The 26,272-nt window shown below is 51.2% G+C and overlaps 1 protein-coding gene across 2 annotated transcripts in view; it reads left to right on the plus strand.

Moving 5' to 3' along the window:
- The first annotated feature begins 1,234 nt into the window (after window positions 1-1,234).
- Window positions 1,235-26,272, plus strand: part of PBX1 (PBX homeobox 1) — a 134,767-nt gene continuing 109,729 nt past the window's right edge. The window contains exons 1-2 of one of the 2 annotated variants that reach the window (XM_064454571.1): window positions 1,235-2,207; window positions 4,819-4,892. In XM_064454571.1, the coding sequence (XP_064310641.1) occupies window positions 2,017-2,207; window positions 4,819-4,892 (265 nt within the window). In that variant the 5' untranslated portion in view covers window positions 1,235-2,016. The remainder of the gene's footprint in view (window positions 2,208-4,818; window positions 4,893-26,272) is intronic. The other variant, XM_064454572.1, reaches the window with a different exon arrangement.

The following is a 26,272-nucleotide window of genomic DNA, read 5'->3' on the forward strand; positions in this document are numbered from 1 at the left end:
GCAGGGCTGGGCCAGCCTTCCCTTGTGTTATGAGGGGCCTGGAGCTGGCAACCCTCAGCTCTGAGAAAGGGACAATCTGATGCAATCATCTCCCACACAAGAGGTTCTTGTATCACCACAACTACCTTTCATTTATTCTTTTTTAAATTCAAATTTGCAGGCAAGCCTGGTCCCAGGGCCATCCCAGCTCACCAGCCAATGCCCACAGAGGTCTTTTTGGCCTCAGGACATTCTCAGACCCCAGAGACTGCAGAAAAGGGCTAGGGAAGCACTTCTACCTCCAGAGTGCTGTGACATGCAGGTCTGAACGGTAGTCATGGTGGCCTTGGGGCCTCCGTTAGCTTTCCCCGTCCTGTTTGGACCGGTGTGAGACCATCAGGTGTGGGATGTGGCACTGCTAGCCGGTGTGATGTGCTTGGGAAGGCCCTGCTTACCAGACAGCGTGGGTCAGGGAACAGGAAGATGAGACACAGCACTGTGAGGAGATGCCAGTGGCTGAGGTGAGAGGGAAAGAGCTCCCTGGGGGTTACAGCAGAGGGGGGACCCTGTTCCCACCTGGGGTGCAGAGCTGACGTGGGGATAGTGTGGGGAGCCAGAGCTGGCTGGCTGGCACAGGGCAGCAGGGAGGCACAGAGGCTGCCTGAGGGGCATAGGGGGACTGTGGGGAGTGGGGAAGGCTGGCCACGGGGCAGCGGGGAGGCTGAGGGAAGGCTGGGTGGTGATGGGAAGTGGGAAGGATGGCTGAGGAGAGGTAGGGGGCTGATGGGGCAATGGGGGTTTGAGGGGAGCCTGAAGGCTGTCAGGAAAGCTGAAGAGAGCCTGAGGAGTGGCGGGAAGGCTGAGGGGTGGCAGGGGGGCTGAGATCAGCCTGAGGGGCGGCGGGAAGGCTGAGGGGCACAGCTCTGAGGGGAGGTAGAAGGCGAGCCAGGGCCGAGGGTAGCGGCGCCGAGCAGCGGGTGAAACCGCCAGGGCCTCCCCCGCAGCCCAGACCAAACCCCCGCCGTCCGTCCCGCCACCCGACCCCTTCCCCCCTCCAGCCGGCGGCCGAGGCCGCTTTAAGGCGCGGGCGGGGCGCGGCCCCCGGCCCACCTCTGAACCCGGAGATTGACGGGCGGCCGCGGAGGAGGCGGGGCGGCCCGCGGGGGCCGGCCTTCCCGCCGCCGCCGCCAATGGAGCCGGCGGGGCGGGGAGGCGCCGCTGCCCCTTCCTCCCCCCGCCCCCCGGGCTCCTCCGTGCCAGTTTGAGGAGTCCGGAGCCGAACAAAAGCAGGCGGCGAGGGCCGGGGGCGGTGCGCGCAGGCCCGGCGGAGGCGGGGGGGGGGGCGGCCCCCGCTGCCGGCCGTGGAGCGCTGCGGGCCGCCAGCCAGCCCCGAGCCCGGCCCGAGGGTGGGGGAAAGTTTGGAGCCCTCCTCCGGAGCGCGGGGGGCTCCGCCGCGCTCCGGCCCCGGCAGCCCCGGCGCTGCCATCGCGGGCGGCCGCCCCGCTCCGCCCCGCCGCGGCCGTTGTTGCCGCCGCCGCCGCCTCCCGGGCGCAGCCCCTGCCCCGCCGGCCCCTGCCCCCGCCGGCCCGCCCGTTGCCTCCCGGCGGAGGGCTGAGCTGCCCTGCTTTTGGAGTCGCCGCCGTTTTCCCCTCCCTTCCCCGGAACACCCCCCCCCTCCCTCCTCCCTCCCTCCCTCCTCCTTCCCTCCTCCCTCCCTCCTCCTCCAGCAGCCAAAGGGATTTTTTTCCCCTTTCTTTTCTCTCTCTCTCTCCCTCCTTTTTTTTTTTTTTTTTTTGCATTTCCCCCCCCCCTCCTCCTCCTCTTCCTCCCCGCCGCGGAGCCGGGCGCCAGCGTGAAGGATAAATAAAAAGCGAAGAGGAAGAGGCTGGGGAGGAGGAGGAGGAGGAGGGGGGGGAGGAAAGAAGAAGAAGAAAGCGAGCAAGAAAAGAAAGCGAGGAGCCAGGCGGCCAGCCCAGCCGCGCCGCTCCCGGCAGCCAGGGCAGGAGGCGGCGGCGGAGCGGGGGCCGGCGGCCGGCGATGGATGACCAGCCGCGGCTGATGCACACGCACAGCGGGGTGGGGATGCCGGGGCACCCGGGCCTGTCCCAGCACATGCAGGATGGACCAGGCGGGGCGGAGGGGGAGGCAGGCAGGAAGCAGGACATCGGAGACATCTTACAGCAGATCATGACCATCACGGATCAGAGTTTGGACGAAGCGCAGGCCAGGTGAGAGCGGCGGCCGGTCGCCGCGGAGCCGGAGAAGGGGACGTGGGGGGGGCAGGTACCGGGGAAGTTTCGGCCCGGCCTTTGTTGTCCGGCGGGGGCAGCGCGCCCGCCCGCGGGGCGCACCGCGCGGGGACGGGGGTCCCTGCTGCCCAGGAATGTGGGACAGGGGAGGGGACAACAAAAAAGGGGACGAGGTAATTTTTTTCCTTCTTTCCCCCCTTTCCCCCCCCCCCCCAACTTCGTGGCGGTTTACGGGGGTCCCAGCGGCCCGCGGCCTCCCCCGTCCGTTCCCTCCCCCCAATCCCGCCTGCCCCCATCATCCTCTTCCCCACCGGGGGTCCCGAACTGGGGCTTGGCCGGGCAGGCGGCCTGGCTTTCCCCAGCCTTTTTGGGGTGGGGGTTAATTCCGGAGGGAGATGGTTGTTGGAGCGGGCTGGGCTCTGCTTTGGGCTCCTCCGAAAGAGCACAAAGTGCTGCTCCTTTTTTTTTTATTAGGTGCCTTAATAATGTTCTTTTTTAGGGCCCTTGTAGCGGTGTTATTTTTAAGGCCGTGTTTTTGCGCTTCGAGGATGCACATAGAAGCTTTCCTTTTTTTTTTTCTTAATCGCAGAGGTGTTTAAAAAGGGGAAGAAAGGGCAGCAAAAGCCAGTTACTGAATTGCCCCCGGCTTCAAGAAGCACAACCTAATATGTACCTTCAGAGGTGCTAGCAGAAGTTAAGGGAGGGGAAAAAAAATAATCCCCAATTTGAAGGCACGGTTGAAGGAATAAAATAAAAAGTTGCCCTGAATTGCCTGGGGTACAGTTGAAATGTCTTTTGGGCTGCAGAGCTGCTAGGTGTGGTGTCCTTCCCCCTGGCATTCGTGCCCTGAGCTGGAGCGGATTTCCAGGAACAATATATTCCAGCAAAAAGCACCACAAAGCCCCAAAACTCTCTTCGTAAGAACTTCCAGAAGGATAAAAGTACCACCACCACCACCACCCCCCCCCACCCACCCCCCCCACCCTCAGCTTACATCCTCCCCTGCTTGTATAGAGCTCCCGCTTACCGAAAAGGCTTGTTGCTGGGCTGATCTTAAACATTCTTGCAGGGGCAGAGTAGCTGTTTGGAGGATGAGGAGGAAGGAATCATACACTTTCGCCCCGGCCAGACCCGGGGCAGTGAGGGGTTCTTCTTTCTGAAAGTTGCAGGAATTGTGTGTGTTCCTGCCTGGATAATTTAAGTGTCGTTAGTCAAATCAATAAAACCAAAGCAGAACAGAGCTAGGAGAAGGCTTTATGGGTTTTTGCCTTGCTGGACTGTTTCAGCTGCTTCCTCACAGTTTTTAAAATCATTATTATTTTTAATTCTGAGCTGCTAAACACAACATATTTATCAGTGATGTTTGCCTTTGCATTGCCTCCATCCATCCTACTATTGCACGGTTGTTTTGCTGCCTCTTTTCTTTTTTTTAATGAAATTTTAGGAAGATGCAAAGTGCCAGTATTATTTGTAAGAGGGCCCCTAAAGCATATGTATGTGATTTGTGTATACCCAAATGTCTGCGCCCATCTGGGTGTGCTGATAAGGGGGCTCTGTGGTTCTGCAAGGGTATATACCTTTGAGAGACTTCATCAGATATATAAATCTTTTTAACATGTTGTGGGTGGTGGGGTAAGTAGTGTGAATGTTTGCCAGATGTTCACATCATCTTTTGTGTGTAATTTCGGTTGGTAAACAGAAATCCCGTAACCGGTGCCTGATAGCAACAGCCCCTTTATACAACTAAACCCTTGGCGCAATGATTGTATGGCTTAAGAGAAAATACAAAATCGTACTGTTTCTTTGCCTCAGTGGGCACACAGTAGGTTTTAACACCAACCGATTAAAATCATACCCCCCACCAACCTCTCTCCTTTCCTCAAAATTCACAGAACAGTTGGCTCTGAAATAACGGCAGCTGAAAAGAAAGGCATTGAATAGCATGCCCTCCCCTTCCCAGAAGCGGGGGGCTATGTTTTTAAATGTGCTTACTGTCCCAATTGCAACAAATTAAATGTTAACACCTGCAAATAAGCTGGGTGTAAGTAGCACGGAGGCAGAGGAATGGCTCGCTCTCTCCATACGTGTGTGTGTCTCTGTGTTCAAGTTGGGCGCTGAAATTCCCTGAATTGGCAGCTCTAAGCTGAGGACATTTCCAGTGCTGGGGCAAGGGGGGTGGTTATTTCCCCTCTGCCTTGCAGGATGAGGCTAATAAAGTACATGGCTGGGCTTAATATTGGAGGTGGGGGTTGGGGAAAGCCCAGTGCTCTCTCTGTGTTGAACAAGGCAGTTGAACTGAGCTTGGCTCCCAAAAGCTACTGGCTTCGGCTCGGCGCGTCGCCTGGCTCGCACTGGCGGTAGGAGCCACTCGGTGGCAAAGGCGATTTTCAAGCCATTCCTAAATTGGCGTAATTCATCTCCTCTGTGTTAGGTAGGTGGCTCAGGTCCTAGTGGGGATGGTGACGGGGCCAAGGGGGCTCAAACATGTCCCCCCCGCCTCTGTCACACGTGCCAGCCGATGTGAATTTGGAAAGTTGTTCCCTGCGGTGACATCCTAACCTCACTCTTCCCTCTTTTCTCTTCTGTCCAGGAAACATGCTTTAAACTGCCACAGGATGAAGCCAGCCCTTTTTAATGTCTTGTGTGAAATCAAAGAAAAAACAGGTAGGAAATCAATGCTCTTCGTTCTGTATTATTTTTCTTTCTGCTCTTTGAGGATTTTATTCCACCAAGTTTGTGGCCCCCCTCCCCATGTAGCAGTATTTAAGCGGGGAGAAGTAACTTGCTGGTATTTAATGCTTCTGGCAGTGGACTTGCATGATGTGGTTTGTGTCTGGAAAGGAAAATATTGTGGTTTAATTTCTATTGTATAGCCTCTCTATTTATTGCTTTTTCTGGAGAGAAGAAAAAATCAAAACCCTTGCAATTTCTCTCTTGCTTTAGTTTCTTCTTTGAGATGTCACTGTTTACAAAAGAAAATACCTGAGTACAGATTAGGGGGGGGAAAAAACCCAACAAAATGAAATTGTGCAGTTTTACTACTATTGCTATTCAGGTAAACATAAAGGTTTTGTACTCTTTTCTTGAAGAAAGGGTTAAAATGCTCTTGTCTGCCAATCATCCAGGCTAGCTCATGTAAGAGTGATTGTCAGTTGCCTTTAGTGAAAGCAATATATTAGATTGTTAGTTACTTTAGGGTACTGTTGTTTTATGGCATGGGGTGTTCTCAGGCTTCTAAAGAAGCTAATGGCATGAGAGCATTGGTTCTGCCGTTTCCCACTTTCCAGACCTCCTACCATGTACTAACACACTTATAACACATCCCAGGGGGGCATTTAAATTTTAAAAGCAACAATTAAAAAATAGCAGTCATCAATCAAGGGTGATCTTAAACAACAGATGCTCAGGGAAGGACATTTAGCAACATGCACCACTTATTTATTTATTTGTTGGAATATATTTTTTTAATATTAAAAAATGGGGGGGAATGATGAATGATGGAAATTCAGAGTGTGTGGGGGGTTTAATCTCTGCTGTTGGCTTTCTGAGCTGACCAGAGGTAATCGGCAGGCTTTTCCGTGGTGATCCAGCTGCCTTGTTTTAGCATGCTGCAAGTACTTGACTTCTCCCCCCCCCCCCTTTTACAACGAGGACTGTAACAGTCAATAATTCATATCTAAACCATATAAGCAAGGGCATGACATGAATGAAAGTGACAATAAATATGATTGCACACCCAGTTGATATACATTGATAGTTACACGTAAAAGGGGAACAGCTTTTGGAAACCTGAATCTGGGTCTCTTTTTTTTTTTCTTATATATATAAAACCTCCTAGTGTGAGCAGCTGATTGAAAATACAATTACTTGACTATTGCAATATATATAAAATGACTAAGGGGGCCCTTTGTTAAACGTTGTTTGTGCAGCGTGTAGCCCAGACAAAGCACCTACCGGTGGCATTCGGCTCTGAAGTCCTCGCGGCTGCACGGCTGGCTCTGACCTTACAGAGAGGTCCTTCCTTATGGAGTTTCCATAATATCAAGCAGCGGGATCAGTATGGGAACCTCCGCAGAGTTCATATGGTGTAACATGAGGGAGTCTGCTTAGAGATAAATTTTATGGGTGGTTTTATAGTCTTTCCCTGTGTGCCACCCCAGAAAAGGAGCCACCAAGTTCCTTTCCTTCCTCTCTCTTTCTCCGTTCATTTGTGTGAGCCAAAGAAAATGTTTGTCTGCCGTTTCTCTGTGTGTATTTGATACTGCATGTGTTGTCTGTGAGGGGGTAACTGGTTAATCCTGGCTCAGCTTTGCCATCGGTGCAGTCACAAAGTTAGGGCATGGGGAATCTGCTAGGGCCAATCCTGGTGGGAAATCCAGGCGGCCTCCTGGATGCTGTGGGGTCCTGGCGAGCTGGGGAGGGATGGGGAGCTGCACAAACCCACAGTGACTGGGTGGGATAATTCCTGTCTGCTAAGGGGAATTGAGAGAGATGGTATAGGGTGAAGTATGCTGCTGGAAATAATGGATATTCAGGTGTGGACTGGGGCTGTGTGGTGTAGTTTGTCTTTTTATTTTTTTAAAATTTTATTTGTTGCTGTTGTGCCTGGTTTACTTGGCTACGGGGCCACTGTACAGATGTCTCTGAAGAGGCTGAATTGAGATGGCTTTTGGAGCATTGTTTATCTACCCTCGGATAGGTTTACAGTGAATTTTTTTACTTTGCACTCCTCCCCTCTTCCCTATCTGCATCCCCAAAAGTCACACTTTGTGAGGAGGCAAATGGCCAGATGGTTTTGTTTTATTTTTTTAATTATTGCTTTGTTGGCCCAGTGCTGGGAGGAAGTTAGCCTTCTCTGTTCTGGGGCCGCGGGTACTGCCTGCTTCTGTTTGCTTACTTTTTCCTTGCGGGCAGCGGCGTGAAAAGTTGAGCCAACTTCTCTCTTCCCACTTTCCATTTTGCTTCCCAGATTTTTGCATGTGTTGCGTTTGAAATCCTGGTGATTGTTTGTGGTCACTGGTGGGTGTTTGAAAGTGCGTGCGTACATCTTCCCCTCGGCGTTATGATGTGCAGAAATGTGCGTTCGGTTACCCTGCTGCCTGATTTAAGTGACTCCAGAGCCTTACGGAGACTTTACCACCGTCTCTTGCAACATTATGGCTAATATTTCATAGTGTTAACGTTGTCTTGAGCAAACCCAAAGTGTCCATAAAGTTCTTAGAAAAAGAGGTTGTCTGTATTGGCCAAAGAGTTCCCTTTTACATGTGGGCTCTTCAGTGATTTTAAAGCATTTATAAACACTTAAAAAAAATAAAATAAATAAAAAATGCTTGGTGGGTTGTCTTTTGTCTGCAACCTGCTTTTGGGGTGATGTCTGTTTAATTGTAACAGAAGTTGAGAGTTTTGATCCAAGCGGGAGCAAGTGTGGGGGGAAAACTGCTGCTTAAATATATGTATAAGTTGTTGGTGTTCGTTTGGTGTGTTTTCACTTGCTGTTGGTCGCTTTGTTGCAAGGGAAGGGGCAGGACCGCCTTCAAATGGCTGGCTGGCTTTTTGGAATAATAATTATGGAAATGGGAGGCATTGTTGTCCTAAATACAATTGATTCCTCCGTCAATAGGGATTGAAATCGGAAATTGCATTGCTGATTTATAAAAAAGTTTGAAGGCAAGGGTAGCGGCTCTGTCTTTATGGCGTCCCTGTTCTCCCCCCCCCCCCTTGTTTTTTTTCCCCCTCTCTCGGTATTTTTTTTTAAGCTGCTCTCTGCATGAGCAGAATAGCTAAGCAGAAGAATCAGGCAAGGCGTACGCAGACGTGGGGTCCTTGGATGGCAAACTGGAAAATATCTGCTGTCAAAACGCAGCAGCATCTATTTCAGCTGTGAACCGTTCCCAACTCCCATCTCGTTCGTTGGGGAGCGGCGGGGAGAGGCTGAGCACAGGATATATGACCATTTAATCTGATTCCTCCTCCTTAAGAGCTTTTCCCATCGTTTCACTTTCTCTGCTCTTTTGGGGGAGGTGAGGGCATTGAGCAAATTCTGCTTCTTAAAAAGACCCTGACTATGTATTTGAAATGCCCGTGTTTTTTTTTCTTAGCCCCCTCACCCTTCTGTGTTGAAGGAGTTCAGGGTTAGAAGGAAAATGTACATACCACCATCGGGGGGAGTTTACGAAGTGGAATATTTATAGACAGCACTGATCAGCTGTGCAATTGTTGTTGAATAATAGGTTTGTTTTTTTCTCTTTTTTAAATTTAGAACATAATAGCTATATAAGGTGCCTCCTAGTTACCTTTCCCTATGCATTATCTTCACCAAACTTAACTCAAATCAGATCTTTGGAGGAGGTACAATTTTTTCCCCCTTCTTTTCTTCCTTAACACCCCTTTGTTCTCCAGCTCTGTGTTCAATTAACACCCCCATTGCAGAACTGTAGTCTTTTTTTTTTTAATGTCTGTTACTGTATTTCACTTCTGACACCTCTCTTATTATTCTTGCCTGCTATTTCTCTTTAATATAGCAATTACGATACGGGGTTTCTTTCTTTCTTTCTCCCTCCCTTCTCTCCCCCACCGCCAGCAACTAAAGCCCCACCAAGAGCAGCATGGAGAGAAAAGGGGCAGCTGCAGTGTGTGCAGCACCAGTGTTTTTAGGGTGCGGGGCAGAGCTATAAGGGTGGGGTACGCTGACAAGCTCAATGCCCCTTGGATGAAGTGTTTTGCGGGGCAGGATGGGGCAGCTTGCTTTCCTTCCTGCCACCCCAGCCCTTCTCTAGGGTTTCAAACCCTACCCTCCTTAGCCTGCATTTCCACCGAGGTTTCCCAAGATGCAGGGGAGAGTTAAACACTCCGATTTGATTTCAATGCAATTCTTGCACCTAAGGCTTCATTCTGCTTCTGCAAAAGCTCATAACAAAAGTGCTTGTGCTCCAGCACCAGAGGATCAGGGTCCCGCTCTGCTCTCAGCAGGTCCAGCCCTTGCCCGGCTGCTTTCCCTCCTGCCCTTCAAAGGGATATTTATTATTTTTTTTCCTCCAGTTGAAAAGCTTTGAAGGCAAAAGTGATGCTTCTCTCTCCCAGGTGGGCAGGCTCCCTATACGGGCAGGGTGTGCCAGGTCCCTGGTGTGGCTGCCCAGGGGAGAAGTGAAACATCTTGAGAGAGCAGGGCCTCCAGCCGGCCAGCGCTGCCCAAGAAAGCCTCTTTACAGCTCACAATTAAATTGCTTCCAGAAACCTGATGTCTTCAAGGGAAAGAAGGGGGATGTGCAAGGGCCTGGAAGGTAAGGTTAGTTTGGGAGAGAAGGCAGCATCTGGGAGACCTTGGGTTGATGGAGGGCTGTACTACCGCAAGAGGAGCAGCCCCTTCTGGGGACTGGCTAGAAGGGAATTAAAACCAGTCACCCTGATGGGAAATGGGACATGTCCCAGTAGGTCCTTGTGTCTGGAAGGAGCAGGGTGTTCATATTTGGACCTGTGTCACTGCAGTGAGTCCTTTTTCCAGGCTTTCGTTTTCTAGCGTGGTGTTGTCCATCACGGATCTGCCAGGAATGTATAGCTTTGGAGGAGTGTGCTTGCAGGGAGATTTCTTTTTCCTTTTTAATTTTATATTTTCTTCCTCTCCCCTGGTAGCATGTGGTTGGAGCTCTTTGAACGGAGCAGGCTTAATTAGTTTAATCAAAATTGGTCTCCTGCAATCCTCCAGGGGAGGAGGTGGGAAGCATGGGCTGCCAGCGGGCTCTTTCTCCTACCTCCTCCCCCCCTGCCCTGCCCGCAAAGCGGAGAAACCAGGCCTGGCTCTGGCGTGATGTTACTGCTCCCGAGGGACTCCCCACAATTTGGGGAGTACAGGAGCAAATCTGTTTGGTTTTGTTTCAAGGCTTGTTTTTTGTGTGTGCCTGATGTCGAATAAAGTTTGCTGTGATCACAGCAGACTGGGAGGATGCTTGTGGTGGGTCTGCTGGGTCCCATTGCTCCCTGTCCTGTCTGTTTGCTCTGGGGGATGGATGAGCTCATCCTCCTGCCTGCAACTGCATGTTCCCAAGTATCCCAGCCTTTGGTTGCACCAGCCTCCCCAGGTTTTGGGTAGTGGTGGCTGTTGGGTGCATGTATCCGGGGAAGCAGGGTGCAGGGGAGGTGCCATGCCAGCAGCCCACTCTTCAGATGCTGCCTGCTGACAGCACCGGACAAGGCACAGAGGAGAAGGAATCTTCATGTTCAGTTAATGCATGCCAGAAAAATATCTATATTAACCAGATGCATGCATAAATAACAGCTAACCAGAGCATCCTCTTATGTGAATGTTGGGTGCTTTCCCTGCTGCCACGGGTCTCTTTCCAGTCCATCTCCCCTCTCTATGTGGGCAACAGTTGAAGTGTTGTGGGTGAGTCCAGGGAAAGAGATCTTGTTACTGGGCCTTGTAGCTCCAAACAAGAAACTCGGAAGATCTTTCAGGCCTAAATTTCTCCAGGGAAAACTGGTTCAAGTTCCCTTATTTGAGACTTGCAAAGGGATTTCCCCCTCAGAGCGCTGTCTGTGAGCAGTGCTTTTCTAAACGATCTCAAATGCTAGATTTATTCCTGCTATCAGTGTCGCGCGCTGCGTTCCAGCCCTGGGTTTGAGGGCAGCAGCTGTAAACAAAATGCAGAGAAACTCTGAGACAATTTCATCATGGCTTCCCCCCCCCCCCAAGGAAATTACTGCATGCAGCAATTCTTTAGGGGAGTAGGGTGGTGGTTTAAATGTAAATTGTTTCGTTTGCAGTGAGATACTCTAGGCTATGCTGCTGTTGGTGCTTCTGCTGAATCAGAGCTGTGGATTTTGGGAGGGAGAAGGGAGGAATAGAGGATTCTTCCTCTGCCTTTGCTTTAGCACCTCGTTCCCCAGTTTTTCCTTTAATCCAGGAGCTGCTGCCTTCTCTCCTAATGAAGCTCTGCAAGGGGTTTCATGTTTTGGAAATCTGCTGTGAAGCATTTTACCACTTTTTTTCTCCCCTGTGCTTGGAGTTGGGGTGCTTTGGGAGGCAGGAGAGCCTGTCCTATTTGCTCTGTGCGCTTGAGGGGTGGTTTGCAGCTGGTGCAAGATACCAGGTATGCAGTGGGAGCAGGGGGTGAGTTTGTGTTTGAAGCTGTGGTATTTTCTTTTTTCCACCTTTTGAAGTTTTTTTTCATTCCTGCCTTGCATTCCTGTGGCAGTTTTTCTATATAGTGAGTTTCATCCTCCTGGTAACATGTGCTGTGCGTTGTTTTGTGAGTTGCTGTGGGTGAGGTGGGCTGCGCAGCCCTGGCTCGACCCCAGTCGAGCTCCATGCTTTTGGGCTGAATCTTTGGGTTTTTGGGTGCTGGGCAGGGAAAAAAGATGCTCCCTTATGCTCCAAGGACGTATGCTGTACAGCGCCTAGCACAGAGGGACTTGGTGCTGGGTTGGGGTTTGGAAAGAGGTAATGTGATTTACAGCAATGGATCTGGTTAATAATCTCCAGCAGCTTCTGTATACTCAGGGGCTGCGTGTATTCCCAGCCAGGTGTTTGCAGACCGGATCAATATGGCCCTATTTCCATGGGGCTGTCCATAACCTAATCAACCTTAATCTGCATCCTTTGCCTTCCCCAAACATCTACTCAGATATGATCCTGGACTGGTGAGTGTTCCCTGTGGTGGGAGGAGCTGTTTGTGAATGGTCCGTGGCCCCTGGACTGCCAGCCTGGGGTCACACATGGCACCCCAATGCTGCCAGTGGGTACTGGGTGCCAAGGCTGTACCCTCCACCAGAGCCTGGGCTGTGTGAGTACCCCTGCTTTTGGATGCACTGGATTTTTATAGATGCTGTGTGGCGCTTTGCAGAGCGTGTCCTCCCCAATGTGCTCAAGAAGCATTGACATCAGGGGTTTTCCATTAAATCCCTCCTCTCACCATGTCACCTTTGGGGACCACCTGCTGGGAACCCTGTTTGAAACCAAAAATTATGGTTTTGCGGGCTGGGTGGTCAGCAGCTTCTGCTGAAAACTGTCTCAGAGGTGTCGTGTCCCCCAGCAACTTAATACAAGGTGGCGGGCGGTATAGGGATAAATTACAGAAAGCTGTGGTGTGAGGAGGCTGTGGGCTGAATACATTAAAACATGGTGTTGTCAGTTTGGCAGCCGGGCTGAGGAGGGACTCGGGTGATACTTTCTCCCCTTGCTGGGGTATCGGTTGGGCTGGAATTATTGTGTTAATTTGAAAAAAAAGAAAAAAGCACTGAAGAGCTTAATCTCTTGGCCTTGTGTCTGTGAGCCCTGCCCCTGTATTTTTATTTTTTTTAAGCCAGAACAGAAACCTGCCTTTATCAGCTCCTTTTCCTGGTGGTAAAGGCGAGGCGGCAGGAGAACCAGCAGCCCAATGGAGGGGATGGCTGCTGGGGGAAGCCGCCTCACCAGGCTGCTGTGCCTGCTGAGGAGCGGTGGAGGTCACCAGCATGGATAGTGGAAATCCCCTCTGACACCTTGAGCGAGCAGTACGTTGTCACCGTCCTCTCCCTACCCACCCTTTTATTTATAGGAGAAGACCTTACCCAAAATAGCTTTTTTACTTGGCCTAAGCTGATGGGCAGTTTCCCACCCCCCCTTTTCTTTTTTGTAAATACACTGATAATTTGAAACCCCTTGGAACAGCCAATGCTGTGAGGAGCCACACTAATCTAAAATTATAACTTTGCCATTTCACTTCAGCCTTGGTGAAAAACAAGAGGAGCTGCCTTCACAAGTGGGATCAGCCTGTCTAAATGCTGGCGGCCGGATTTTTGTTTCTCACCCAAGTGCAAGCCCAGAAACTCAGTTCATCATTTCCACATCCCAGTTTTGATTTCACAGGCAGCGTTTTGTAATGCCGTGTTATCAGAAGAGGAAAATCAAGTTTCTCTCCTGGTTGGATAACATTTTCAAATTCCAGAGTGATGCCGATTAACAAAATTAGCTGTGGCAGGTTAACTGGCAAAAATACCCTTCCAGTTGTGAAGTGTTCGTTGCCGGTCGCTGCTCCATTCCCAACTCCAGCGGTCCCAATCCCAGACACACCTCTGCAGCACGGGGATTTTTCTCTCTCAATTCAGTGCAACTGGTTCTTCTGACATTTGATATTTACAAGGCTGGAGCCAAAATGAAAGTGAATATGCCCATAAGTCTCAGAAAATAGGCATTTCTAATTTCAACATTAGTGTTTCAAAACTGAAGTGGCTGGTGGGTGTACCTTTGCTTGTTTATACACAGCTGCCTTTTTTCTTTTCCTTCCCTGTGCAGTGATTCTCTAGTGAAATATTAAGAATGATCCAATATCTGGAGCCTGTGGATGGATTGGTCTCTGGCTTTAAGATTTGAATTTGGCTTTTAACTCTAAGCCTCTAATGTTAAAAGGTTTTAACTTAGTCTTTTTTTGTTGTGGAGAGGCATGTTTATGTGCAAAATGATTATTGCAATAATTTTATTGCAAATTATTGTAATATTCATACTATTGCAATAATATGATTATTGCAAATCTCTAGACAAAAGGCACAGTTCACAGGCTAAAAGAAATGAGTTGGAAGGAGTTGCTGCCATCGATCCTGACTGGATAGCACAGGACACAGCCTCCGTGGTACATTTTGTGTGAAGCTTGTGCTTTGCAGAAGGGTGTTTGGCCTTGTGTATGAAAGTTGCAGGCAGTAGGACGTGCTTCACCACCCTGGTGGAGGTGGTGTTTTGAAGGGTCTGTGACCCTTGCTTTGCAAGGAGCCACCTATTTATTTCTGATCTGAATTTGTCACGCTTCTGCCTGCCGCACTGTGCTGTGCATGTGCCTGCTGAGAGCCTGCCGCGGCCCTGCTCTCGGTGCAGTTGTGTGTCTGGGGGGAGCAGGTGGCAGGAATGGTGTTTTCGGCAAATGTATTATTCCCCCGGAAAATCCTGGCTGTTAGATCTGGTCAGCAGATGTGAAGTGTTGATCGGTATTGGTGGTGGGAAGGAGAGTTGCAATATCCTTCGCTAATGGAGAAAAACCCGAGGAGCAATTCCCTGATTTACGCTTTCGGCGATGTGAAATGAAGCAGTCTGAAGCGCTTTGCTCAGCAAGCTCTTAGCAGACTGCTTCTTCCTTCCTATTTCATGTAAAATTTTCTAAAGAGGCTGTTTCTCATTTGTCACTGGGTGGGCAGAGTTGGCTAGGAGGATATGGAGCCCCGTAAATGCATCTGGAGGCACAAAACATTGTGCATGGGAGAAGGGACCAAGCAGCGCCCGCTGTAGCTCGCTCTGAAGCCCCAGTGCAATTCTGTCCCCAAGCGGCTGAAAAGGTCATTTAGCACAATAATAAATGTTAGTTTAGCTGGCTTTTTTTTACACTCCCTCAAATAGTCAAATTAACATCCTTCCTCTGCCACTGGAGCTTCTGAAGGGGGTGTCCTGAGAAGGATTATCAGTAGGAGCGCCTGGGCCCAGGCTGTTCTTTTCCCGAAGGTCCTCGGCTGCTATTTGCACATCCCGGGGTCTGACTGCTGCTGGCATTTCCCCCGTTGGGTGGAATTTACTTTCTGCTTGGCGAGGGCATTGGGTAACATTTGCGCACCTGGGCTGCTTAAGCTGCAGAGGGGCTGGGGGGGATGCAGTGGAGAAGGTCAGGGGTCTCTGCTTTTCTTATGGGCAGGAGGGAGCAGGGAGAATGGCTGATCAGCATTGTGTCCTCTACCTAGGCAGCAAGCAGGAGGGGAAAACTGATGTGATGTAGGGTAATGGTACCTGTGCAGCCATCTGGAGCTTGCACTGACGTTGGGTGGATGCAGGGATGGCCCTGGCTGTGGACAGCTCAGACCCTGCTCAATTTCCTCTTGTGGTAGGCAGATTGGTTAGGCAGTGGGTGCTTGGTTGGTTTTTATTGTGGCAAGGGGTTTTGTATTTCCATTTGGATAGGTTTGCAGTGTGTGCCCAGGAGTCATACAGCCTGGGGGGAGCGGATTTCTCCTTGGAAATGGCTCTTCTGCATCCAGTTCTAGAAAGCTGTGGGGCCCTGGCCTGTGGACTCTTGGCGGTAGGACATGTGCAGCAGCACAATGGCATGGCTGGAGGTTTAGGGAGACTATTCCAAGGGTAAACATGGATCATTTACCATGAAAAACCTACAAGAATATGGAAGGAGATATGACACAGTGAGGGTTGGTGGTAGGGGAAGTCCCCGGTCTTTTCCATGCTGCCAAGGCAGGTGGCAAAGTCCATGTGGGTGGAAGAACAGATTTTTATTTCCCTTTTTCTGCCATGTACCTGCTCAAGCAGGGGGGTTGGACAAGATGATCTCCAGAGGTCCCTTCCAACCCCTACCATTCTGAATCTACATTTGGTTAGGCTTTGGAAAAGTCATTTCCCTAGTGCCCGGTCAGGAGCTGAGTGCATGCTGGTCCTGTGTGCCAAGACACATGACTGCAGGCAAGGGGGTGGATGGACCTGCTTCATTGTACATAGGCTGCAACTGAGAAAGGAGCCATGCAAGCAGGAGAGGTCCCTGTGGTTTGTGTTTGAAAGGAGCTCCATTAGGATAATTTTTAAGCTCCTGTTCAATCAGAAGGCTGCCTGCTGATAAAGAAGGAAACTGCTTGCACAGAACCTGGGAGTCCCTGGGGTGTGTGGTGGGTCTCCAGTCCCTTTCACTGTTTTATTGTTTTTGTCCTTTGGGGGATGCTGGGTCTGCTGCCCTGGACTCCTGTCAGCACCCTTGGGTGGTGATGCTCTCCTCCTTTGTGCAGATCTTTCCAAGGATCTCCTTGGCCTCTTGGCCATCGCATGCATTCAGCAGCCTGCTGCCTTCCTCCTGCCACATCTTCCTCTGTGCAGGCACTGGTGCTGGGTCTGACCCTGGTCAATGATTGTCCTTGTGGGCTCCCTGGGGGTAAGCCTGGCCCTGCTGTTCTCCAGAGGGCTCTCCTAAGTGAGGAGTGTGGAGGAGACCTAAATGAAGACCAAATGAGAACCATATAGAGACAAATGGGAATCAGATTTAGGAAGCAGACGAGACAACTCTTTGGAAGGGGCAGGGGGGCTGTTCGCTTTAATCAGTCTCCTTGAGCTTCAGGCAATAATAAAGCAGATTTGTTTTCTTTTACCTTTCTTCCCCCAGTCTTTTTTTCCCTCTGTTCCTCTGACTGGCTGTTCTCAAAATAGCCCTGGATCCAGCAGCACCAGCATTTCCTCACTGAGCTCTCACCTTCTGCAGATGGGATTACTGGCCAATCCAGCTGACATCTTGTCCATTTTTTTTTTCCCCTTCCTCTTTCTGGTTCTCCCTGTCGGGAGAGCCTGTTGCCTCAAGACAGGCTGCCTCTGCTGGGCTGCTGGAGACAGGTCCCTCCTGCTGCCAGAGGAGCTTTTTGGACTTCCTTGAGTGAGTGGTGGAGAAAACTCCAAATGGGCTGAGGTTTTGTCTGCATGGTTGGTTTGTCCTGGCATACTTCACTGTGTAATTCAGAGGCAGTCCCCAGGGCCTGGCCATGCTTGGAGAAGATCAAAGTTTCTCTGTTGGAGGTCTTGGGCAGTGCCTCTGAGATGCTCAAGTTACCTCCTGACATGCACTCCTCCAGGACTCTGTGGTAGCTGGTGGCTGAAAGGGAGGACCCTGTGTTCCTGGCTTCTGCAGATGGGTTGTTTCCCTGCAGAAATGAGCTGCTTTCCCCTTCCTCCCTCTCTTCTCCCTGGTCATTGTCTCTGTGCACAGCTGGTGGGTCCTGGGAGGACTGAGGCCATGTGTAGCTGTGGGTCAGTAAAGCTAAGTCTTTGATCCCTTCCACTTCCAAGGGTCTTGGTGGTGAGTACTCACCTTTCCAAGAAGAGAGGCCAGTCTGGAGCTGGGATTAGTGGTTCCCATGACCATCTCTGTAGCTCTCGTGTCCTGTGCTGCACACCACACAAGGAATGAAGTTTTTCCCACCTTGAAGAGGAACATGTGCCCTGCCTGCTGCTGTGTGCTTGGTTGGGGAGGTCTTGCCAGTGCCTTCTGTGGCTGGGCTGCTCTGCTGCACATGGTTTTTGTGGTGATGTCCCAGGCAAAGCTTTCTTGTAGAGTTGTTTTTTTATTTGCTGATGGCTAGTAGAGAGACAAGGAATCTGGGGTAACTTCCAGCATGTCCTAGTGGATTACTTTCAGGTGCTCTCTTTGGTTTTGAAACCCACTTAATCTCTGTCTTAAGTAGGATTCCCCATCCTGGAGAGTAAGTTCACCCACTCTGCTGGGAAATGCTGGGAAGGCTGGTGCTGAACAGCCTCCAGTATGACCCTTGGATTTCCAACTGCTCATGCCTCAGGCAGAGACTTTCAAGGTGGCAGAGACACAGCTGTGTTCCCAGCCAGCCCATGGGCCTGTGAGTCCCATCCTGTGTTCAGTGGATGATGGTTGTACAGTGTGGTGGGGTGGTTTGTGTGGGACGTGCTCAGCAGGTCTCTTGTGAATGCTGCAGAATTACATGTACAATTGTACTAATTTTCCTCTGTGGCCTGGCACATCTCATGCATGGGCTTTGCCGATAATCCTTGATGGAGGCTGTGCCCGATCCCAGTGCAGGCATCTTAGCTACTTGGCAAGAGCCATTCGGGAGAAAGTTTGTGGTGGCTTTGCTGCCCAGGAGGGGCTGATTTAATTAAATGTTTGAAAGGCTACCACAAGGCTTTCCAGTTGCAAACTGGTTTGGCTTTGCTCTGAAAAGCAGAGTGAAGCAAAGGAGCTGAGCGTGCCCTGTGGTGGCTTTTCCAAAGTCCCTGAGGTCGGCACAAGGGAAATTGCTTCCGTTGCAGCCTAGGGTGAGCCTCCTCCCTTGTTCGGCATGGCAGAAATCATGGTTGTAAACCTTCACCCCCAGTATGTAACCACACTGAGGCAATTTGCCTCCCCCAGCTCATGCAGGTGGGTGCATGGGGGGCTGGAGAGGACACAGGTGCTTTGGTGCCCTGGATGCACCACAAAGGTCCCTGTCCTGTGCTGTATTTCATCTTCCCGTACTCCCAGAGAGGTCTGTGTGTAAGATACTACTTGCTGCCAGCAAGCTTCCCTTTAACTGTGCCACGGTGAGGCTTTTTACAAAAATTTTATTTTATTAGGAAATTCCCATTTGGTTGCTTTAAAAAGCAAGCCCTTGTGGCTGGCCCCTGGCCCGCTGCTAACAGATTTGTTTGAGAAAAGGCTGCGTTGGCATCCTGCTTTATTGAACATGCCTCCTGGGAAGGCGGTTTGAATATCCTTCTGTCTCCTCGGAGCAGGGAGCTCTCAGGACTGCCTGCCGCCATGGGGATGGGGAATGCTCTCCTCTCCCTTTCCCTCCCACCCCTTCCCCTTGTTCAAGCCTCCCTTTTTTTTTTGTTGGAGGAGAGAGAGTGCTATGCACCGTGCGTCCTGCTCCATGCAGCTTTTCTCTTTCCCCACGGAGTTCATCCAAAGTTCGTATCCAGACGATGAACAAAGTAGCTCAGACCTTTTCCTGACTCCTCACCCTTTGTCCTCATCACTTAGTGACAGACAGGAATCAAATGCCACAGACAGGCTGACGGGACAGGGCTGTGTGAAAGTCCTTGGAGGAGGAGGTGGAGTGGAGCAGTGCTGGGTAGACGGGGAGCTCATGTTTAAACTCTTCTCCCCCACCCTGGGTGAAGAGCAGAGCTGCTTTTACTTTGAAGGGCAGAGGGGGAGGTGCAACATTTTTTTTTTTGGCAGAAACCGGATAAATTTTTAGTGACAATAGATGTAGGGAAGAAGGACCGGATGGAGTTAGCCTCAATGTTTAGCACTGGGTGTGCCTCCCGTCGGGAGCAGGGGAAGGAAGGGGCTATAGGCCATTACAGATCGGAGGGATGGAGGCTGCTGGTCTGCCTGTATCACCTCTCTGCTGGAGGCTTTGTCGTAGGGAAGTGGGGGTGCACAGTCCCAGTCCCCATCTGTTTATAAGGGCTGCATTGCTCTGGCTTGGTCTTCCATCTCACCAAGAAAGGTGGCTTGGTCTGGTCTTGGCTTGGTCTTCCATCTTGCCCAGCTTCAGGGCTCCCTTCTGGGCAGTGGGTGGTACCACACTGAGGGTGCAGGGGAGCAGGGTTTAATGTGAGAGCCCTCCCTGTGCCAGCAGGCAGCATGCACAGGCTGGTTTAACTGGGCAGCTACCTGGGTTGGGCTTGCTGCTACCAAAAGCTGGGAAGGGAGTGTTTCCCAAGCTGGCATTCAGGGCACTCAGGAGACTTGGTTCAGCCTGTCAGGAAAGGGAAAAGAACAATTTAGCCTGTTCATTCCTTAGTACTTGTCTAACTCATTTAGCTGTCAGAATTGGGATGACTTCTGACGGGTATTTATACATCTTCCAGATGTCCTCCCCACCATTCACCTTCTTTCTTTTTTTAATGAAAAATAATGACATCTAAATGTCTGGAAGTCCCAGATGAGGAAAGGATGGCAGCGCCTCATGGCAGAGATTTTGTGGGGGCTTTTATGGAAGCTGGGTTGGCTGTAGCACCAAGTTTGGCAGAGGTTGGAGAGTAAGGATCTCAGAAGCATCCAGGCAGAGGAGTTCTCCACAAAATGTATAGTGACCCTTTGCTAAGAGCTGTTCCTCAAGAGGTGTTGTGATCCTGCAGAGATGTGCTGGGCCAGGGGTCCATTCCAGTCCTGGATCTTCTCATGACTGAATGCCTCACGTCTGTGGAAAGCAAGGACCTTCCCCTTGGTCTCTGAAGGGGATCCTCCTGGTGCAGACAAGTGGCTGCAGCCTCCTATAACATATTACCTGTTAAAGTCTCTGGAGCAAGCTCCAGAGATGCGATGCGAGGCGGTGCTGGGGGCTTCCAGGGCCACCCTATCGGCAGGGAGATGTGGATATCTCTTGTGTAGACAAACTCCATGCCTGGATTTCAAGGCACAATATATGATTGAGCGGGGGGGGGGAAACGTTGCTGTCATAAATGCTTCTTTGCAAGTCCTTTTCTGTTTAGTCCTTAAATCCTGGAAAGTACCCTGGAAGCTGTGGGTGAGAGGAGGATCTCTTGGGTTCAGTCTGCATGTGGAGAGAGACTGCTCACAGCTTAAATGAGCAAAAGCGATGTTTCCTCTGTTGGCAGAAGTGAAACCAACTTGCTTAGTGAGTCCCAGGACTGAGCAGGAAGCTGGGGTGCTCAGCTCACCCCAAGGCACAGCAGGCTGAGCCTCTGTCCCCAGCCCTTGCTGCAGCATCCCTGGCTGTTCTCATTAATACCGTGCTGCTGGCTGCCAGGGGTGCTTTTAGGGGTCATCTTGAAGGCAGCAGGAAGGGGCTGGGGAGGTCCAGGTTTTACCTTCTCTTATTTGCTGATTTTGCAGAGCTTGCTGATCTGGGCCCTGGCCAGCTCTTCTGACTCACAGGAATCATCCCACAAGTCTCCTACACCCTCTATTACCTGATCTGAGGGCCTCCCGGCATGTTGGCTCTCGCTGCCGTGCCATTGCAGAGCAGCGGCTGTGAAGAGCTGTGCATTTGTGTAGCATGCGTCTTCTGCTGGCTGCTGCAGCGGGTGGTGCTGGAAGGGAGCAGAGCCTGGATCTCCCCATCACGCTTTGTAATGCATGGTCCCTTTGCTAGGGACCGTCTTTCCTGACCCTGCAGACAGTCTCTAAATTGATTGCGAGGCAAAATAAAGATCTCGCTTGTTCGGAGGAGCAAGGTTGATGGCTTTGTTTTTAACCTGTCCCTTGTGTTGCTGGTAGCAGCAGTACTGGGTGCTGTAGGGGAGGTAGTTTGGGGTGTCCACTTGCCTCTCCCTTGGTTGCTGTAGGGCTGCTGTGTTTCTGTTCATAAATGCAACAGATTGGACCTGGAGGAGGATTGGGTGAACCACAGGCTCCTTCCAGCTCTCCCTGTCTTGGGTAAATGCACTTCGTCGCAGGAGGAGACCAAAGCTGAGTCAAAACTCCATGCCTTGACGCTGCAAACCTGATGTCCCTATTGAGCAAAGGTGGGTGTGAGACACGCTTGGAAATCCCCCTCATTGCAATCTGGGAAGTCTCCCGGAGTTCCTGACTTGCCTGTTCTGTGAATTTTTTGCACGCAGCTTTACCTCCTCACCCCTTTAGGGAAGCAGCTGGGGCGTGTTCCCATCCCAACCTCATACCCCTGTGAGGTGCTTGGTTTGGCAAAGGGCTGCTGTTGCATCAGGCCAGGCTGCGCCCAGCAAGTGCAGGGGGAAAGTCTCTGCTTGTGGCAGGAGCATCACTCAAAGAGTTCAATATTGTGGCTTCTCTGGGTGCTTGGGGAGGTCTGTGTTTTTGTGGCTTGTTTCCATGTGCCGCACATGAAATTTATCTCCCATGGGTCCTGGTGACATGCAAGATTAGGGTGTTTTGGTGGCTCTCTGGCCTGTGGCTGCCAAGGCATGTGTGATGATGCGCAAGCGGTTTGTATCTTGTATTAAGCTTGCAGGTACCTAGTGGAGAGCTTAAGAGAACAGGACGTTCGTGGTTTGATAGGATCAGGGACTTTCATTCCCAGTGAGCTATGTAGCAAACACTTCCTCTAGACTGGGTGCCCATGGACACCCTGGCTTGGTACAGTGGCGGGAGGCGTTTTTGGACTATGAGCAGTGTTGGTGTGGCTCCTTGTTGTGAGACAGGGAGCTGTTGAGGTGCCTCACCTGGCTGGAGGAGCAAAGGAGTGGGAGCAGCCTTGTGCAGGACTGGGTGGTGGAGAAACTGCGCTCTCCCCTCTTGCAGAAGGGTTAAGCGAGTGGCAGGGTGCACTGCTCTGGGGCAGCAGCTGAGGTTAGGGTCTCCCCCAGCCTGAGCCTCCCACTTGTGGGGCCTCGGTGCAGCCTGTTGCTAGAAGGGGAAGGTGATGTCCTCAAAAGCCTTTCCAGGTGACTTAGGCGCTGCTTTTTTTACCACCTTTTCAGCAGAACTGGAGACCCAGGTCTGGTGAAAATTACCTGCGTGTTTGCAGCTGTGGGCTCCCCTTGACAGGAGCCTGTGTGCATGGGTCCTCCCCATCAGAAGGGATTTGGGGTGTGGGGGGATTTACTTTCTGCCTTGATGTGGTCCCTATCATACATCCCAGACTCATCAAGCACAACAGTGTCCTGCAAAATGTGTGGTGTGTGTGGAGCAGGCCCCAGAGCCGATCTCTTGTGCTGTCTCCCCCTACCCCTGCTTGCCTCCTCTGTGGCAGTGCCTTTGTCAGTCAGCCAGAAACCTGCAGCGCTGCAGCCAGCCTCCCTGAAGTGCCAGCGATGCTGCATTCGGGTCCCGGCCCCCCTCCCCGCCTCTGCCCCAGCATTTATCAGCAACCTCCCTTCCCTCTCAGCCGCCAAATTCTTTCTCCGTGCCGTCATTCTCCGGCCAGAAGCCACCCCGTCCCTGCTCTCCCTCCCTCCGAAACCAGCCCAGAACTGCTGGGCAAACATTTTGCCTGTTGTTATTACAGTATTCCCATCTGCATACTTAGTCATAAACCCCTTTTAATTCCAGCCTTTTTCTGGGGCGGGGTTAAGAGTTCAAACCCATCATTTTTCTTTTGGGGCTGGAGGCTTACAAAAGCAGCCCGCGGCGAGATTGTTTGGGAGGACGGGACTGGGAGCGAGTTTAGTGAGAGGGAAGGGGTGGTGGTGAGGAGGGGGGGTTGCACACAGGGGTGCTGGCTGTGCAGCCCCCGCTCCCCAGGGAAGGCTTTGGCTGAGCTTTGTGTGGGGCTGGCTGTGGCAGCGGGGTGCTCTCTGCCAACCCCCCCTCCTCCTTTCCCTTTCCTGCAGCTCGTTGGGAAGCCAGAGGTGGATGGGGCTGGCCCCTTAGCGGGGAGGTGTCGAGTCAAGTTGTGTTGCTGCTGGTCTTGCCTCATTTGCCGGAGTCTTTGGATAATGGAGTGCCGAAAGCTGGAAAGGAGCGTTCCCAAATGCGTGGGGAGGGGAGCATCCCTGGCTCTGTGCGAAGGCCCTTCCAGGAGAGCCCCCCATGGCACAACATGATGCCACTGATGCTTTAGCGATGCAAAGGACGCTGCTGAGCTCCCTTCGCTCAGCTTGCCTCCTTGCTTGGGGTGGTGAGGGTTCTGCCCCAGGAGCACTGGCAGTCCCTGTGCTCACCTCCCACCCTGTGCAGGCATCCTTAGGGCTGGATGAGCCCAGATATCTTTTCATTTCTCCCAAAAAACATTGGGGTCTGTTGCTTGTGAGCCTAACTGGACTTAGCAGGTGGCTGTAGTAACTTCTTCCCTCCTCCTCTTTAGAGCTCAGGCGCTTTTAATATCTTCTTTGGCAAGGGTTCCCAAATGCTGGCATCTCCTACCAGCTCGATGTCACCCCATCCCGAGGTCTTCCTGCCCTCCTGGGTTATGTAGGCAAGGTAGTGGAGGGGCAGAGGGCTTGTAAGGGTAATGCTTATTAATTCCTGTGCAAAGTTTGGCACTGGTATCCTACCAGTGCCACCACTGCAGAGACCCTGGACTGGATGCTGACCTGGATCTGGTGGGAGATGCTCCCTCCTCCCTCTTGCCCAATGCAGATGCTGTGCCACATCCCTGAGAGATGGGGTATGGACCAGTGGTTGTTTGTGGGCTTGAGAGGCATTGGCATCTTCTTCCTGCCTGTAAACAAGGTCAGGTCTCTTTTCCCCTCATTCAGATTAAAAGGTCTCAAGAAGAAAAAGAATAATAATGTATATTTGGGTTGACAAACATTGTACAAATTTGTGCAGCTCAATTTCCTAACATCTTTCAGTAAAGAAGGCTCTCTTACTTTTGCGTTGGGAGGTATAAAAAAAGATGGAAGCATCTCATATTTACATTTTTGAAATTAAGCCTTCGCCTTTTTTAAGAGTATTTGTCTGAAATTTCACTTCAGTTTTACATTATAAATATCTTAATGGCAAATCCTGCTCTCGAGTGATGCTAAAAAAATTTCCTGAAAGACCAGGTATTTGGGTAATTCTGTTTGGAAGTTACGGAAAGGCAGGAATGCCAAAGTGAAGTTTGCAGGAACAACCTCCAGTTCTCCCCTCTATGCGTATCCTGCCATTCCATCTGTGCTTGCAGTCACACGGTGTTACCCCATTTAGACTGCATAATGGTTTATCATATGTAGTGTTTTTTCCCCCACTGGTTTTTTTAGATGCATGGAATGAGGGTTTTGTGCCACTATGGATATTGAACAGCCACAGGAAAATAATCTAAACAACACGCTCAATGTTTTTAGCAGATCAGGTAAAGGTTTTCCTAAAAGCTTGGTCCAGTGTAAATGAGCACCATTATCTTGCAGGTGGGTGGAGTTGCTGGGCTATCCCAGGCACGATGAGTGGTCTGAATTTACATCTAAATTACCTTTACTGCTTGATCCCCTGAATTGCCTTGAGAGCAGCGCTTCTAGGTGGAGTGTTGGTTTTGTTATTTTCCTACGTGGATGCTGGAGGGTTATTAAGCTGCTAGAGAGGGAAGGGAGCTTGTCGCGTGAGAAATTTGGGTTTAGTCCCCAGTAAACTCAGGCATTCTCCCTCTGGCCTGAAGTTGATATGATGAAGAGTCTACATGCATTACACCTGCACTTTGCTGCTTGCAAACATAAGGGTGCACAGGAAAAGGCTTTGCTGTAAGCAAAAGCGGCTTGGGAGCCTTTCTGCATGCCTCTGCTGCGGGGAGCAGGAGGGGGAGCGGGTGGAGCTGGAGGGCTGTGATGGCTTTTTCCAGCTGCAAGCACGCCCAGGATTTTGTGCTCAGAGCATGGGGCTCTGCCTACCTGCCCTCTGCATGCTGTGGCTTGCAAGGCATGGCAGGTCCTGTGCACAGGCTGTGTTGCTCACTGCAAGCTTCCCCCTCTTGCTTTGGAGGGGAGTTGGGTGGGTCGGGCCCAGCTACCTGCTTCGATTGCCTTTCTCGAGGGGTGCTGCTCAGCTTTCAAAGCTGGGTGCTGCTCTTCCCCCCTTGCTGCATGGAGTTCTAGAAAGGAGTTTTCCTTTCTTGTGATCAGAGGCAGTGGGTGCTTTGCTGAGCTGCGCTGGCTGCTTTGAGGTGCCTGAGCAGAGGTTTTGCAGGGTGCATGCAGTGTTCATTAGACCTTTTTAGCAGGAAGCTTGTATCTTGAAAAAGGACTGTCTGGCCTGCCTAGAGTGGGGCAGGAGAGCAGGCTCGGCCCTTGTGCAGGAGCCAAAAGCGGTGTAGGTTTGGTTTCTGGGCACAACGTGTTGTTGAGTGATGCTGGTCAGGTCACTGCTTCTTTGCTGGCTTGCCTGTGTGGTGGGGACATCTGCATCTGCAGATCTTTCTGCTCTTTTTGTGATTAAAGCAGCTTGGGTTATTGCAGAGAAGGGAGGCCTGCCTGTTGTCCTCTGCCTGCGGCCTAGTGCTATTCAGCGAGCGTCTGGCTGGGTGATGCGAGTCCCACACCTTTACTGGTAGGGACCAGGTGGGATATTAGGCAGGAGTACTGATAGACTTAGTTTTAAGTTTTCTTCTGGGGAACAGAGCCTGCTGATCATCTCAGAGGTGTTTGAAATCTTTCCCCACTTTAACATCTCTATCCTCAGGATTTGTGTATTTGCAGATGTTGCTCACCCATGGTGCCAGGGCTGCACATTGCAACACTATCTCCTGCCTCCCGCACAGAGCCACCTCCAGCTGGAGGAGAGCTGCTGCGTGGAAGGGCACTGGGGTTACATGACCTATGTCTGAAGACTTCATTAAATCAGGGTGATTTTTGTGCTGTTTATGTGTGCAGTTTCCTATTCTCCTGCGAACAGGGGCCTTGCCTGCCCCAGGAGTTAGAACTGTGGAATATGCATGCTCTTCCTCTTCCCGTCTTTTTTTTTTTTTGTGTTGGAAACAAAAGGGTTTGTTAGATTTCTCCCTCCCCATGCTCACCTGTGCCTTTTGCCTTTCTGCTGCCTGATGCCTTAATTACACTTGGTAAAACAGTGTGCCAGTAAATCTTGGGAGAGGACACCCCTGTCACATGCCAGCCCCAGGACGGGGAACGTGCCGTCCCTGTTCCTTCCTAACCACGAGTATGTTTCCATCACTGCTCCTTCAAGCTCTCTCCCTCCCTTCTTAACGTGCTGCTTGTGTAATTGTTGGCTGTT

The sequence above is a fragment of the Phalacrocorax carbo genome, chromosome 6 (assembly GCF_963921805.1).
Source record: "Phalacrocorax carbo chromosome 6, bPhaCar2.1, whole genome shotgun sequence".
NCBI lineage: Eukaryota > Metazoa > Chordata > Aves > Suliformes > Phalacrocoracidae > Phalacrocorax > Phalacrocorax carbo.